The 14,108-nt window shown below is 31.7% G+C and overlaps 4 protein-coding genes and 2 non-coding genes across 8 annotated transcripts; all 6 read left to right on the forward strand.

Moving 5' to 3' along the window:
* Positions 1 to 1,639: 1,639 nt before the first annotated feature.
* Positions 1,640 to 3,983, forward strand: LOC107631929 (glutathione S-transferase U17). The gene is made up of 2 exons (XM_016335525.3): positions 1,640 to 2,075; positions 3,452 to 3,983. Exons 1-2 carry the CDS (start codon positions 1,755 to 1,757, stop codon positions 3,833 to 3,835), a joined length of 705 nt encoding a protein of 234 aa, XP_016191011.1. The 5' UTR covers positions 1,640 to 1,754; the 3' UTR covers positions 3,836 to 3,983.
* A 169-nt stretch (positions 3,984 to 4,152) lies between these two features.
* Positions 4,153 to 4,223, forward strand: TRNAG-GCC (transfer RNA glycine (anticodon GCC)). The gene has a single exon. It is a non-coding gene; the product is annotated as a tRNA-Gly (tRNA).
* An 836-nt stretch (positions 4,224 to 5,059) lies between these two features.
* Positions 5,060 to 6,226, forward strand: LOC107631928 (glutathione S-transferase U17). The gene is made up of 2 exons (XM_016335524.3): positions 5,060 to 5,529; positions 5,720 to 6,226. Exons 1-2 carry the CDS (start codon positions 5,194 to 5,196, stop codon positions 6,095 to 6,097), a joined length of 714 nt encoding a protein of 237 aa, XP_016191010.1. The 5' UTR covers positions 5,060 to 5,193; the 3' UTR covers positions 6,098 to 6,226.
* A 212-nt stretch (positions 6,227 to 6,438) lies between these two features.
* LOC107631927 (glutathione S-transferase U17) lies at positions 6,439 to 8,111 on the forward strand. The gene is made up of 2 exons (XM_016335523.3): positions 6,439 to 6,847; positions 7,289 to 8,111. Exons 1-2 carry the CDS (start codon positions 6,524 to 6,526, stop codon positions 7,673 to 7,675), a joined length of 711 nt encoding a protein of 236 aa, XP_016191009.1. The 5' UTR covers positions 6,439 to 6,523; the 3' UTR covers positions 7,676 to 8,111.
* Positions 8,112 to 8,796: 685 nt separating this feature from the next.
* Positions 8,797 to 12,588, forward strand: LOC107631921 (uncharacterized). 3 transcript variants are annotated; one of them, XM_016335515.3, is made up of 14 exons: positions 8,797 to 9,161; positions 9,273 to 9,425; positions 9,521 to 9,619; positions 9,891 to 9,992; positions 10,286 to 10,429; positions 10,702 to 10,796; positions 10,878 to 11,007; positions 11,137 to 11,241; positions 11,438 to 11,547; positions 11,635 to 11,686; positions 11,772 to 11,861; positions 11,957 to 12,041; positions 12,194 to 12,258; positions 12,364 to 12,588. In XM_016335515.3, exons 1-14 carry the CDS (start codon positions 9,069 to 9,071, stop codon positions 12,451 to 12,453), a joined length of 1,413 nt encoding a protein of 470 aa, XP_016191001.1. In that variant the 5' UTR covers positions 8,797 to 9,068; the 3' UTR covers positions 12,454 to 12,588. The 3 variants fall into 3 exon arrangements, with proteins under 3 accessions (XP_016191001.1, XP_088366198.1, XP_088366199.1); XM_088510072.1 differs by having other exon boundaries at positions 8,825 to 8,957; positions 9,041 to 9,161; positions 12,194 to 12,588; XM_088510073.1 differs by lacking the exons at positions 8,797 to 9,161; positions 9,273 to 9,425; positions 9,521 to 9,619 and adding an exon at positions 9,629 to 9,786 and having other exon boundaries at positions 12,194 to 12,588.
* A 1,415-nt stretch (positions 12,589 to 14,003) lies between these two features.
* TRNAW-CCA (transfer RNA tryptophan (anticodon CCA)) lies at positions 14,004 to 14,075 on the forward strand. The gene has a single exon. It is a non-coding gene; the product is annotated as a tRNA-Trp (tRNA).
* The last annotated feature ends 33 nt before the right edge of the window (positions 14,076 to 14,108 follow it).

Below are 14,108 nucleotides of genomic sequence, written 5' to 3' on the forward strand. Positions count from 1 at the left end.
TTTCCACCTCTGGTATTGAATTGGCAGGGATAAAATTTTCTCTTTTTTTTTTTTTTTTGGTAATAAATTTTTTTTTTAATATAAAGTTCTGAATTTCATATATCATGGGGCCAAGGCCCAAAGGTTGCAAAAGGAGGCTTAGATAGTTAGAAATACGATGCGGCCCAAGGATATAAATCCAGGCCCAAGTATCCTGCTGGATACAAGATATCTAATTATTTATATATAAATACTATGAAGCACAAACACTTCGTTGAGTTGCCGTGCGCGCGTGTCGGACATATTTTGAATACGACACTTATCGACACTCGTCCGACACGCATGTTTGCTGTGTCCAACCGTATCTTAATAAAAAATAAAAATTCTTCTCCGAACACGTCTACGTCTGGACACACCTAAATATCATCACGTGTCAATGTGTTCAGTCTTATTCTTAACATATATTCTTAAAATAAATTTAGATATAGCATATATTATTATTTATTAAAACCAAAAAATATTTTAAATACTTGATATAATTAAAATAAGACATTAAAAATAATAAAAAAATTTAATTTATATTTTAATATCAATAAAATATCAAAATATCGTTACGATTTATCTAAAAAATACTTTATATTTTATATGAATGCGTGTTCCCGTGTCATATAAGATTTTAAAATTTGCGTGTCAACGTGTGCGTGTCAATATTCGCCCATCATAGTATAAATATTTTTTTTTTGGTGACTCCATCGTAGTATAAATATAATGATCTTCAAACGCTTTTCTTTTTTTCCAGCCCAAAAAAAATCGCTTCGTTTCTTTTTTTTTTTTTTTTCCCTTCTTTTATTGGCTCTCCCAAATCCCAATTAGTGTAAATTTTTAAAGATTTGTCATTTTGTTCAATCTTCCCCATATATTTCGATATCAAGGGGGCGAAATTATGTTACGAAACTTGGGCCATATTTTGTAGCCAGCAATATCTGGCAAAATCAGTTTTACACTTTTACTACAAAGTATATGTTCTCTAATAATTTGTTTTACTTCCATTAATTTTAAAATAACAACATTAATATAATTTTTAAATTAAAAAATATATATATATAATTATTTAAACGGATAATAATAATAGAAATTTAAATTTTGGGTTTTAATTTAAATTAAAAAATACATATTCACACACTTGTAAATTTAAAATGAAAAGATTAATAATTTCTTAAAATTTATAAAAGAAAATTTTAAATTTATTGAGATCTAAGAAATTATTTTATATGGAGACTTTTGAATTTTAATTTAAAAAACGGATCTAAAACAGATACTCTTGTGACATAGAGAGATCACGCACGTGTCTAATCCTTAGCCACAAAACTCACCAACCTTTTCTTCACTTTTTTTAACTAAATGATGTAGCATGATCCCTATGATAATATCTTCTCTTCACATAGTTTTTTGTTTAAGTAGGGAGCTATATATAATATATAATATATTGTAGCTTGGATTTAAATTTTAAATCTCAACAAGTAGGTAGTAGTTGTGTGGTGATTAACTAGAATGGCCGTGGTGACAGTTAATTAAATGAAAAACATGCAAAAGTAATTAAAAAAGTAGTTGGTTGTTTGGTACAAAACTTCATGAAATGTTCAATGATCACAGTCATCACACCATGAATCATTTAACCTCTTTAACACCCACATCAACTTCTCTTCTGTCCCATTAATATTAGTCTTCTATTTATAGTATGCATTAACATATCAATTATCAATTATCATATATTCATGGCAAAGAGTGAGGTGAAGTTGTTGGGTGCATGGCCAAGTCCATTTGTATTGAGGGCTAGGATTGCTCTTAACATAAAATCAGTGGATTATGAGTTCCTTGAAGAGACATTTCAACCCAAAAGCCAACTTCTTCTTCAATCCAATCCTGTTTACAAGAAAATTCCTGTTCTTATTCATGAAAATAAACCTATCTGTGAGTCCTTGATCATTGTTCAGTATGTCGATGATGTCTGGTCCTCCGGCGGCCCTTCTATTCTTCCGGCGGATCCTTATGATCGCGCCATTGCTCGATTCTGGGCAACTTATGTTGATGACAAGGTATATGTATACAACTTTCGTTGGATATTCATAACATAATCTTTATGATTTAGAATTTAGGGTTTAAGAACCAAGCGAATATACTTTGATAGTATATTAGAATTGAATGAATTTAACCAAGTAAGAAATTAAAAAAGTATCTTATTGTAACTAGATTCTTAGATAATGTGAAACTAAATATATTCCGAGTGAGACAAGAACATAAATAAAACCAAGAAATCAGGGACGGATCTAAAGTGCAGTGGTGTAGGGGCTACAATTTGAAATTTTTTTTGAGTAATATATGATAATAATATTTATCTGCCCTCATTAGATTATTAAATTTAACTCTACAATAATTTTTTATTCAACTTTTAGTACTTAATCGTTAATTTAAAAATTTTATATTAGATATTCGTTAGAATGATCAATTCTCATATTTAAACGAAATTAGTATTCGTTTCTAAAAATCAACTCAAAAGAATATTATTTATCTTCTTTTCAAATTAGCTTTAATTTTTACGTAGCAACTGTATTAATTGAAAGAACTTTTTTAACTATGAATATCAATAAGAGTCGGCTTCTAATTGTATTGGGAAGTGAATTTTTAAATAATTGTTTAGTAATATATATGGAAAGAGCGAAATTTTAATGGTAGTGTTAAGAGAAAAATTACTTAATTTTTTAAAAATATAAAACCTAAAAGAATAGAATTTTAAATTATATATTATTATTTAAATTACTATTTTAGTATTTTAATTTGTATATTATATATTTTAAAGGCTAATCATATTTTACAATAACAAAATATAATAATAACAATAATCATGCTATATATACATAAAAAATAATTATCTGTATAAAATATATATTAAAATATAAAATATACCTTAAAAATAAGTTAAATAATACATATATTTATACATAGATATATAATAATTAATAGATAATTTAATATTTAATTTTTTATATACACATTATTTTTATTATAAAAATTATTATCATGTTATATAAATTTTGTCCCGACTACCAAAATTTTCTAGATTCGTCACGTCAAAAAATTGTCCGTTTGCCACTAAATGATAGAAATAGACAGGTCTATGAAAGTTTTCACTTTTTATTTTAGTGAATTCATCTAAGAATATTAAAAGTGGAAATTGATGCAAATTAGAATATAGTTTTGTTAAATGGGCTTTAGGCCCAAGGCCCTACTTTAATTCAACTCTTCTTTTGTCCGAGAAAAAAAATACTTTTTATTTTGTATAAATAAATTTTGGGATGATGAAGAGTTGAAGATGGTTACATACATGAAAGTATAACAGAATTGAGAGTAATAAATTCTGATTCTTCAGTCCGTTCTTTTTTTTTTCTAAATCCAACTTGTGATTATTTTTCAGTTGTTCCCAGCCATGAAATCCATTGCAGGAGCAAAAGGAGAGGAAGAAAGAAAGAGATTGATAAAGGAAGTGGAAGAAGGATTGGCACTACTAGAGGATGCATTTAAAAAGATCACCAGCAAAGGAAATAACAAATTATTTTTTGGTGGTGACCAAATTGGGTACCTTGATATTGCATTTGGTAGCTTATTGGGGTGGCTAAGGGTGACAGAGATAACCAATGGTGTGAAGTTGTTTGACCAAGTCAACACACCTGGTTTGGTCAATTGGGCTGAGAGGTTCTCTGCACATGCTGCTGTCAAAGATGTTATGCCTCACACTCATAAGCTTCTTGAGTTTGCTAAGACACTTATGACCAAACTGGCTCCTATTTTAACAAATTAGTAGAGGAACATGCAGTGTAATAATTAAGCCATTGTTGCTGAGTGAGTGAGATTTTGCTTTTGTGCCTTGTAATGTCTAATGTGAGGCTTTGTTAAATAAAAAATATTATTCGTATATTAAAATTAGTCACTAAAATTAGTTACTAATATATTTGTGTATAAATATATGTATGGTTTAATTTATTTTTAATGTGTATTTATATTTTAATATATATTTTATATTGCTGGCAAATTTTGATGGCTGATTTTTGTTTGCAGGTAGCATAGTCGTTGTTAAATATATGATATTAAAAATACGTTGTAATGTGAAGGCAAACGGCACCAGTGGTCTAGTGGTAGAATAGTACCCTGCCACGGTACAGACCCGGGTTCGATTCCCGGCTGGTGCAGTTTTTCTTTTCCTTTTTATGTTTTTTGCATTCTTAGAAGTTAGAACCCCCGTTCAAAACTGATGAATTTTTTTTATTCTTAAATAACATACTAGCTAGTAGAGACTAAAAAATAATAGGATCTTGTTTGTTGAATAAGTAGTTTTACTTGTTGGACTTCAAAGTTCAAACATTAATTGTGCAACAAATATGAGTCAAATATATATATATATTCCAAAATAAAGTCAACAATGGCATGCAATATCATCATTCAGAGTGTTAAATGAACTCTCAAGCTTTTGTTTTCATTCTCCCTTTGATGTCATAGAAGGTGGCGTCCGAGGACGGCTGCTGGTGACACTGTCATATAACTATAACAAACTTACCAAGTCTTACATTTTATAAATTAAAACTTGAATCTAATTTTTTTTTATTATTATATATTTTGTATACATTTATAAATAAAAATATAAATTAATATACCAATATATAGTAAATAAATAAATAAAATTTTGGTTAATATATGTCTTAAAAATACATATTAAAATTATAAAATATATTTATTTTATAAAAAACCATACATAACTTAAATTTTTTTATAGTTTATTAACATAAAAAAATTAATATATATATATATATATATATATATATAAGATGAACTAAATTCAATAAATAAAAAAGCAAAACAAGATTAGGTGTCTGATGTATTACACTAACAGTCTAACAGTGTTATAGTCAACAGGGACATTTTGATCTACGTATTAATTAATTAATTATTGTTGCATCATAGCTAATAGCTTAAAGTTTATGGCACTTGTCCAGTATTAATTTCTAAGGTGATGTAGCATTTCTATTTCTATTTCTATAATTTTGAAAATGCAGTTTTTTATGTTGACCGTTTACCAAAGTGTAGTCACTCATATATATAAGTAACTTCACTCTATTTGCTTTGTTCTGGGTATCCTAGACTATTATTGTTCTGCATTAGAGTATGACAGAGAAGAAGAATAGTAATGGTGAGGTGAAGTTGTTGGGGGCATGGCCAAGCCCTTTTGTGATCAGAGCTCGCATAGCACTCAACATAAAATCAGTGGAATATGATTTTATTGAAGAGACTTTTGGGAAGAGAAGCCAGCTACTTCTAAAGTCCAACCCTGTCAACAAGCAAATCCCGGTTCTGATTCATGGTCACAAATGCATAGCTGAATCCATGATTATTGTTCAATATATCCATGAAGCTTGGTCCTCTTCAGGTCCTCCTATTCTTCCCTCTCTTCCTTATGATCGTGCCATCGCTAGATTTTGGCTTACTTATATTGATGATAAGGTATCTATCTATAACCATTCTATATGTTAAATCATAGATTATTGTCTTTAGTGTAACAAAGGTTCTTATTTTATTTTCTAGTGGAATAATTATAGTGAGTTCTACTATGTTAGTGGAAATTAGAATATGTATGTGCATATAAAAAATGATTCATAGTTGAATGTGGTAATTAGTTTTGTGGTTTTGACAGTGGTTCCCGCCCTTGAAATCCATTGTGTTGGGACTAGACACAGAGCCCATAGAGGAAAAGTTGGAAAAAGTAAGAGAAGGGTTGGCATTGTTAGAGGATGCATTCAACAAAATAAGCAAAGGAAAAGATTTCTTTGGAGGTGACCAAATTGGGTACTTGGATATTGGGTTTGGAAGCTTCTTGGCATGGCTGAAGACGGTGGAGGTGACTGAAGGTGTGAACTTGGTGCATGAAACCACCACTCCTGGCTTGGCTAAGTGGCTTCAAAAGTTTTGTGCACATGATGCTGTTAAGGATGTTCTGCCACCCATTGACAAGCTTATTGCCTTTTCTAAGATGCTAAGGGCCAATGTGGATCTTGTCATTAATCCTAAGTAATTTTGGTTAATTAATACTAGGTGGAATCATTAATAATGTATTGTGTCATTCTAACCTTTACTATTATTATATGGTGTGTTACTACAGAATAAAAGACATAAACATTATTATATGATATGGTTTCAATAATATATATGATTTTGTATTATATAATTACGGAAATAATAATTAATTAATCTCCTAATTTGTAATCGATAATTAAATTGGTCTCTTAAATTTAAAATTAATCTTCCTAATAGACAAACTAACATAATGAGAAGCCGATTTATTTGAAATTGAGACATCAATTAAATTATATAATTAATATTTTTTTTATAAAAGTATGGTACTCATGCGTTTGTATGTATCTGAAAGTTTGTAGTATAAAATATTCGGTCCAAAGAAGATTCCAAAGAGGAGTATCCAACTTTGATTCTGATTTCTGCCATGGGTGAGAGTGAGGTGAAGGTGATTGGAAAATGGTCAAGCCCTTATGCTATGAGGGTGAAGATTGCCCTCAGAATCAAGTCCATTGAACATGAACACTTTGAAGAGACCTTGAACCCCAAGAGTGATCTTCTTCTCAAGTCTAATCCTGTGTATGCCAGGGTCCCTGTTCTAATCCACCATGGCAAACCCATCTCTGAGTCTCTCATCATAGTTGAATACATTGATGAGACTTGGTCCAATAATAACTCTCCTTCAATCCTTCCTTCTGATCCTTATGACAGAGCAATTGCTCGCTTTTGGGCCACTTATATAGATGAAAAGGTGATTCCTTTTTGTTTTCCCTATTTTCACTCTTCTTTTCTCATTGTTTCCCTGAAGTTGGATTGTAAGTTGGATTATTTCTAATTATTTGAGTAGAAGATCTTAAAAGTTTATGTTAGTGAGTTTTGAGAGACTTTTAATTGTTTAAAAACTATCAGTAATTCGATTCTTTATTAACAACCTTACAACTAGCTTACTATTATTAGATTAGTTCTATTAATTATATTGATTATACTATTATTTCAATAAAATAAACTTACATGGAAGTTTGTTACATGTTGTTAGTTAATAACTTAAGATTAGTTGGTAGGTTATAGTAATTACTCTAATGAGTTAGCTTTCTCTTATTATATGTGATTTTGTCTCTACCGAAAAACTATATGTCAATTGTAGATCAATTGATTCTTAACAGTTTTTTCCTTTCTGTGCAAATGGGGGCAGTGGTTTCCTTCCATGAAGAGCATTATAACTGTTGAAACAGAAGAAGAGAGGGAGCCATATTATAAGGTGATGGAAGAAGTGGTTGAGAGGGTGGAAGAGGCTTTTGGGAAGTGCAGCAAAGGGAAGCCCTTCTTTGGTGGGGATAGTGTTGGATTCCTTGACATTGCTTTTGGGAGCTTCTTAGGGTGGCTCCATGTCACAGAATCTTTGTATGGAAGGAAGGTTCTTGTTGAGGCAAAGGCTCCTTCTTTGGTGAAATGGGCTGAGAGATTTGCTGATGATCCTGCTGTGAAGGGGCTTATTCCTGATCATGACAAGCTTCTTGAGATTTCCAAGCCTCTTCAGATCAAATGGAGAGCTTTAGCTGCTGTTGGCAAGAAATATTGAATAAGAATGAGAAATTGTTGCATGCTCATAGACCGGAAACTTAGGCGAATTGTGTTCCATCTACTCATAGAATGGCATGGGTCAGTTTCGTTTGAAATGCCGCTCTATCAATGAATAGATGGAGCATAATCCGCCTTAGTGCGCTTTGCGAGCGTGCAATTATTATTTCTCGAGAGAATTTGGAGTGGGATTTGCTAGTACAAATGATCAAAGATTGTGTGAAAAATAAAGTAGAATTGCATTGATCTATTTTCCTCTGTTTTTGAGCTTTAAAGTTGTTATCTCATTTTTAGTGACAGTTCCATGTATCAAGTTACTGGTTTGCTTAGATGATTCAATGTTATGTAACTGTCCTGATCAACAACTCTCATTATCTGATAACAGTTAAACAACATTGCTTAATTCCTTTTAACTGCAAGGTTTGAAGTTTGAACAATGATGATTCATTTTGGTTTATTGTCACATGCAGTGTTCATAACATGTGCTGTTGCAGATGCTGATGTTTATGTGAAAATATCAATACTCTTAGGTTGTAGTATATTTCTCATGAATGAATTGTTTATATCTTAACCTTAACTTTCTTCTGCTTTTGAGCTTGTAAGCTGAAATAGTATTTTTAAACTGTTGTTGCAAGTAATTCAACATCAAATGCACTTGCTGCTTGAAAATCTCCTCTTTGAAGTTGCTACTATCAAGAAGAGGAGTAATGTAATGGCATAAGCATATTTGTGTTGCCACTTAGATTCTTGCTGCTATGAATTGCTATAGCTTTTCCTTCACTTCCCATAATCACATTAAGTATATCTTTGGAGTCACATGTATACTTCTTTTATAAATTGATTGGTTTTGTTTATAAATCAATTTTTCAAAAGAAAGTTCAAGAAAAAAGAAGACTCTGTGCATATCTATTTTTGAATTTAATTTTTTTGGGAGCCATTATTCTATAATTAGAAAAAAATATTTAATTAAAAAATATCTTTTTAAAATATTTGATATGTTTATGAAAATATTTTTAATAAAAAGACTAAAAATAGAATTATTAGAATTACTAGAACGAAATCTTTGAATATTAAATCCAAATACAGATTTATAAAAAGAAAAGATCTTTTAAATAATAATGTACGAGATCTTACTAGCATTAAAATCAAATCCAAATTAAAAAAAATAAAAATCATACTATTCACTATTCATTATCCTCACCGAAAAACATCATAGTACAGTTGGAGTTTTCAGCCTCTGACACACTTCACCAGTTGATTCAGTTCAGTCCAAATATTACAAGGTAGTTCCTGTCTTTTTCCTGGGATGTTCTTATGTTCAAGTCTGAACCCAAAAGCTAACTTGAGATTGGTATATGAAAAAAAGATAGTAAATTAGATAAGATAGCAGGAAAATGGAGAAAGTTGTTAAATTGGATAACTGGGGATATGAGGTGACAACTTCTTCTCAAGCATGTATTTCAGCCATCAATGCCTACTATCATCAGGTGTGGAATTTCATAAATGGTTGATCTTCTTTCTTTTAATTATGTGTTTGATAAAGTTTCAATTTTGACGAGTGGGGTTTGCCTGGAATTTGGTTTTTGAATGTTGTGAAGGTACTAAGCTATGGCAGAGAGAAGCATGTGATTCTTGAAGCTGTAGCTCATGACAAAGATTGTACCTTGGCCAACATCTTAGCATCCCATTTTCTCCACTCTTCTGATCCTTCCAAAGCTTCCTTTTTTCTTGATTCTGCTAAATCCAATCTGGTAATGTTCCTTTTGTTTTTGCTATAAATTATGCTTGCTTACTCCAAATTGTATTTTTTCACACATAATAAGAGTTCAGTTGTGAGTTGTGACAGGAACAAGCTACCTTGTACGAGAGGCTAGTTTTTGATGCTGTCAGTTATTTAATATCTAAAGATAGAGATGATGATGTGGCTTATGAATTACATGCTAAAGTGAGTTCACCTCCCCCTTGATTCATTGTTCTTGTTCTATATCTCTGCATATTTATCTATCACAGTTATGTTCTGCTTAATAACTGATGCTTTTATTCTCGAGTTTGAGGACTAGTTGTTACTCATGCTTGGAAAATTCAAAATTGAATTTCGACTTATTTTACTTGGTATGCTACTGGCCTACTGCATATTCCTGCACTATGTATTGAAATTTATCTATATTTCTAGTATAGGTTCTCTTGATTAATACATCTTTCACTTTGGTTCGTAGCTTCTAAAAGAGTTCCCGAGAGATCTTGTTTCTCTGAAGAGGGCGCAAGTGCTATGCTTCATCACAGGCCGGCCTGATCTTTCTTTATCTCTTGTTCATCAGGTTCTTTACTAATCAGAGAACTATCACTTTGTGTATGTTATAATTTGCATGCAGCAAGTAGTTTTTCTTTGGCCATAAAAAAGTACATTGCTATTATCACTATATTCTATATTGTTTGAAGAATTTAGAATATGTAAATATTGAATCAGCATGTACAATGAAGGGGGCTCCCTAATTTGAAGTTTATAAAGAGTTGAGAGTTAATCAAAATTCTTCCCTTGAAGCAAACAATTGTATTACTGCAAACCATTGGTTAATTGGACAGTTTGAGAACCTTATCCTATGTTTTATAGGTACTACCCCAAAATAAGGGAGAAAGTTTCATATATGGCATGCTTTCTTTTCCTTCATTGGAGCTCGGTCGTATGAAAGAAGCCGAGGAAGCTGCCAAAAGGGGATTTGAAATTAATAAGCAAGATAGCTGGGCACATCATGCTGTAAGTTAACATATTCCATTGAACAAGGGAATGCTCACTCTACCTTATGATTTGCAATGTGCTTTCTAAAAGATGTTTAACTATCAAATCTTGATGTCATAGAAGTTTCCAATTTTGTTAAATGATCAATTAGTTAATCATGCTGGGACTATTGTCTCTAGTTTTGTTTAGATTCATGGACACATGCTAGAAATGCATTTTGAAAAAGACCTTGTAATAAGTTATATACTAAACTAAATAATTACTGTAATCACTGGCTTTATTTTATGCAGTTGTGCCATATTTATCAGTACGAGTGCCGTTTTAAAGAAGCTGTGGAGTTCATGGAAGAATGTTCACCTTCATGGAGTTCTTGTTCATCCTTTATGTATGCAAGGCACTTGATTTATTATTACAAGAGTTTTGTTTCTCTTGCTATCAGTAACTTGAAATGTTTCCATTTTTTCAGGTTGACCCATAATTGGTGGCATGTAGCACTTTGTTACTTAGAAGGTAATGGTCCAATGAACAGAGTGCTTGAAATATATGATCATCATATATGGAGGGAGTTAGATCAACCTGATGCTGTGGCTGCAGAGGTTTGTTATTTCATAACATCATCTCTTAAAGAAATAAAGAAAGAAAAAGAAAAATCACCAACATCATTCCATCTAACAGTTTCTAGTTTTCTTGGTTCCTTTTAATGAGTTCTGACATTACACAAATAGGTTTATCTAAATGCTGCTGGCCTACTTTTGCGGTTGTGTGTACGTGGCGAAATGGATATCATTGGAGATCGTCTCAAGATCCTAGCAGAATACCTAACTGATAAAGTAAGTTAGGATACACTCTACGTCTTACAAGTTATATGAGCGAAGACTCGCAATGGTAGTGTAGATTTGATGGTGAAATTTATGATAGTTGATTCTTGGTATTATCTAGCTAGTGGAGAAAAACTTGCTAACTTGGCTTGCAATCGAAGCATATAAATGCTGACAGTTTATTTGCATTGTATACTTAAATATTTAGGCCAACTGGTATATGAAGTGGCAACTTGATATATTGACAGTGTGGACTCTTGCAAAGACTGGAGAATTTTCCAAAGCTGAAGAGCTTCTTGAGGGATTAAAACTTAAAAGGCAGGTAGAAAGTGTTAACTCATCTTTTGCAGAAAGTATTCTAGACCTACAGCATCATGAATTATAATACTGTATTTCTTACCATAGGATTTCGAGGATGACGAAAAAGAAGCAACGAGTAATGCATAGAGGATTGGTGGTATGCCCGAGATACGACTTTGTTCACCTGAATGATACATTTCCATAGATAAAATTCATCTCTCCATTTCTATTTTTTAACATAGCTTGCAGAGGCAGTTTATGCTTATGGGAGTGGCAATGACAGACATGGGTTGGAAATACTTGGTCCAGATTTCGATGCTCATTCTTTTAAGGTTGTGGTGTTTATCAACCTATTTTTTGAGTTGTGGCTCCACATTCCTTAAATTCTTTTTGGAATTTACAATATCAATTGAACTCTCATTTTCAGCTGATTGGTGCATCTGATGAACAACTAGATGTGTTCAATGAAGTTTGGTACATCATGTTGCTGAATGCTGGTGAAGCAATCAAGGGTAAAATCACAAACTTTAGTCTAATGTTATCTAATACAACTTCAAGTTGGTTGCTAACTTTGTAAGGAGTTTTCAGAAATCAGTCTCATTATCCACACAATCTAAACAACTAACTCTATCAGCCATGACTGACCATGATAACTTAAATACAGCTATTGAAGTGTTCGAGAGGCGAATCGAGAAGAGGCAGGGGTTCGCGTTCTTGTGGCGTCTGCTGGTACATCTCTGTTTGCTCATGGTTTTGGAGAATAACAAGAGGGGCTATGATCTGATGATTGTAGCAGAGTTGATGACATATTGTTATTTCAAATTTGTGTTTCAGGAGAGTGCATACAAACTAGCAAAGATGCCAGAAGAAGCTACTATAGCAAATGAGAAAGCAAGAGCTTTGGAGTGTGCATATTTCCAGTGAAAGGAACAAACAATTACATAATAATCCCAGTAATAAGTTGATGAATTATAGTGAGTTAGCACACATCTGTGCTAATGTAAGAAGTATGAACTAAGAACTAGTAGTATTATAAAATAAAATTTTACATATTGTCTAGTTTGTGTTGTTTAATCTAATCTAATTTGGTAAAAGAAAACAAAGACACTTACTTTGTCAAACTTTTTTTTTTTTTTTTTTTTGGTCGGTGGATTGGACAACCCCAATCCTAGGTACCCCAATGGATTGGACAACCCCCAATCCTAGGTACACAATACACACCCACACACTCCTCACATACTTACCAATTTTTTTCTTCTCGACTGCAGCTGGTAGGACTCGAACCCAAGACCTTTGAGATGAGGAAGGGGCGGAATGCCGTGTGAGCTATAGCTCATTGGCCTTTGTCAAACTTATGTGGCATTAGGATAAACAACCAAACCCGTCCCCGATTAGGGGTGAGCACGGGTAGCGGGTACCCGATTACCCGTCCGAATCCGAATCCGAACCAATTAAATTGGTTCTGAAACCAACGGATAATCGGGTCCAACCCGAACCAAACTGATGACTTTTGTTAGTGATCGATTCAGGTATCGGTTTTGGGGGTGCGGAACCCGAACCAACCCACGAACCCGATCATATATAAATTAAATAAAAAAATAAAAAAATATATATGACTTTTTCATTAGACAATGATTATTCATTATTAATATGTTTGGATTTTAATGAGTTTAGTTTCTAATGTATTTAGTGTTTAACATGTTTGAATTATTGTTATTGATGTTACATGTTTATTGTACTTGTTGAATTTTTAAAATAAAAAATTAGGTTTTTTTTTATGAATTTCAAAGTCATCGGAAAACCAATTATCCGAACCGAACCAATCTGTTTTTAATCGGTTTGGTTTGGTTCGGGTACATATAAAAAGAATATAAATCTGAACCAAACCGAACTAATTACATTTTGATCGGTTCGCTTCTAATTTTACCATAAATCCGAACCAAACGACCCGTGCTCACCTCTATCCCCGATTTTCGAAACTGTTGACAAAATATTATAAAATACAACAAAAATAATTAAAAAAATATAATATAAGTAACAAATTTTTTTGGTATTTGTAAAATCGTTTATGCATTTGATCTAATTTTGTATAAGAATATTTAAATAATTATTTAAAAAGTGAATAAAATGACAGATAAAAATTTAACTTTTAGATTCTTTTTTAATTTTTTGTTAACCATTAACAAAAATAATTGCAAAAAAATATACTTACCATAAAATTACTAAATTTTAAAGATAAAAAATTTATTTTTTTCTAATCATGTTTATAAATAATTGTATTAAAATATTTTGAGAATATATATTTCACATTTGGAATTTTTGTCACATTTTAAAGCGTTTGGAGGATATTTTTCTCAGCGTATTAAAAAGTTAGCGCGATTTTGATAGTTTATCCAAATTTTAAAATTAGTGAACAATTATAATTAATATCATAAATTAAAATAAATAAAATCAGTTAGCAACTCATCAACATCGGATCCGTGGCGCAATGGTAGCGCGTCTGACTCCAGATCAGAAGGTTGCGTGTTCGATTCACGTCGGGTTCAAATCCCGGATCACAATTTTTATCTACCAAAATA

This window comes from Arachis ipaensis, chromosome B3 (assembly GCF_059453495.1).
Source record: "Arachis ipaensis isolate K30076 ecotype BB chromosome B3, ASM5945349v1, whole genome shotgun sequence".
Lineage (NCBI taxonomy): Eukaryota > Viridiplantae > Streptophyta > Magnoliopsida > Fabales > Fabaceae > Arachis > Arachis ipaensis.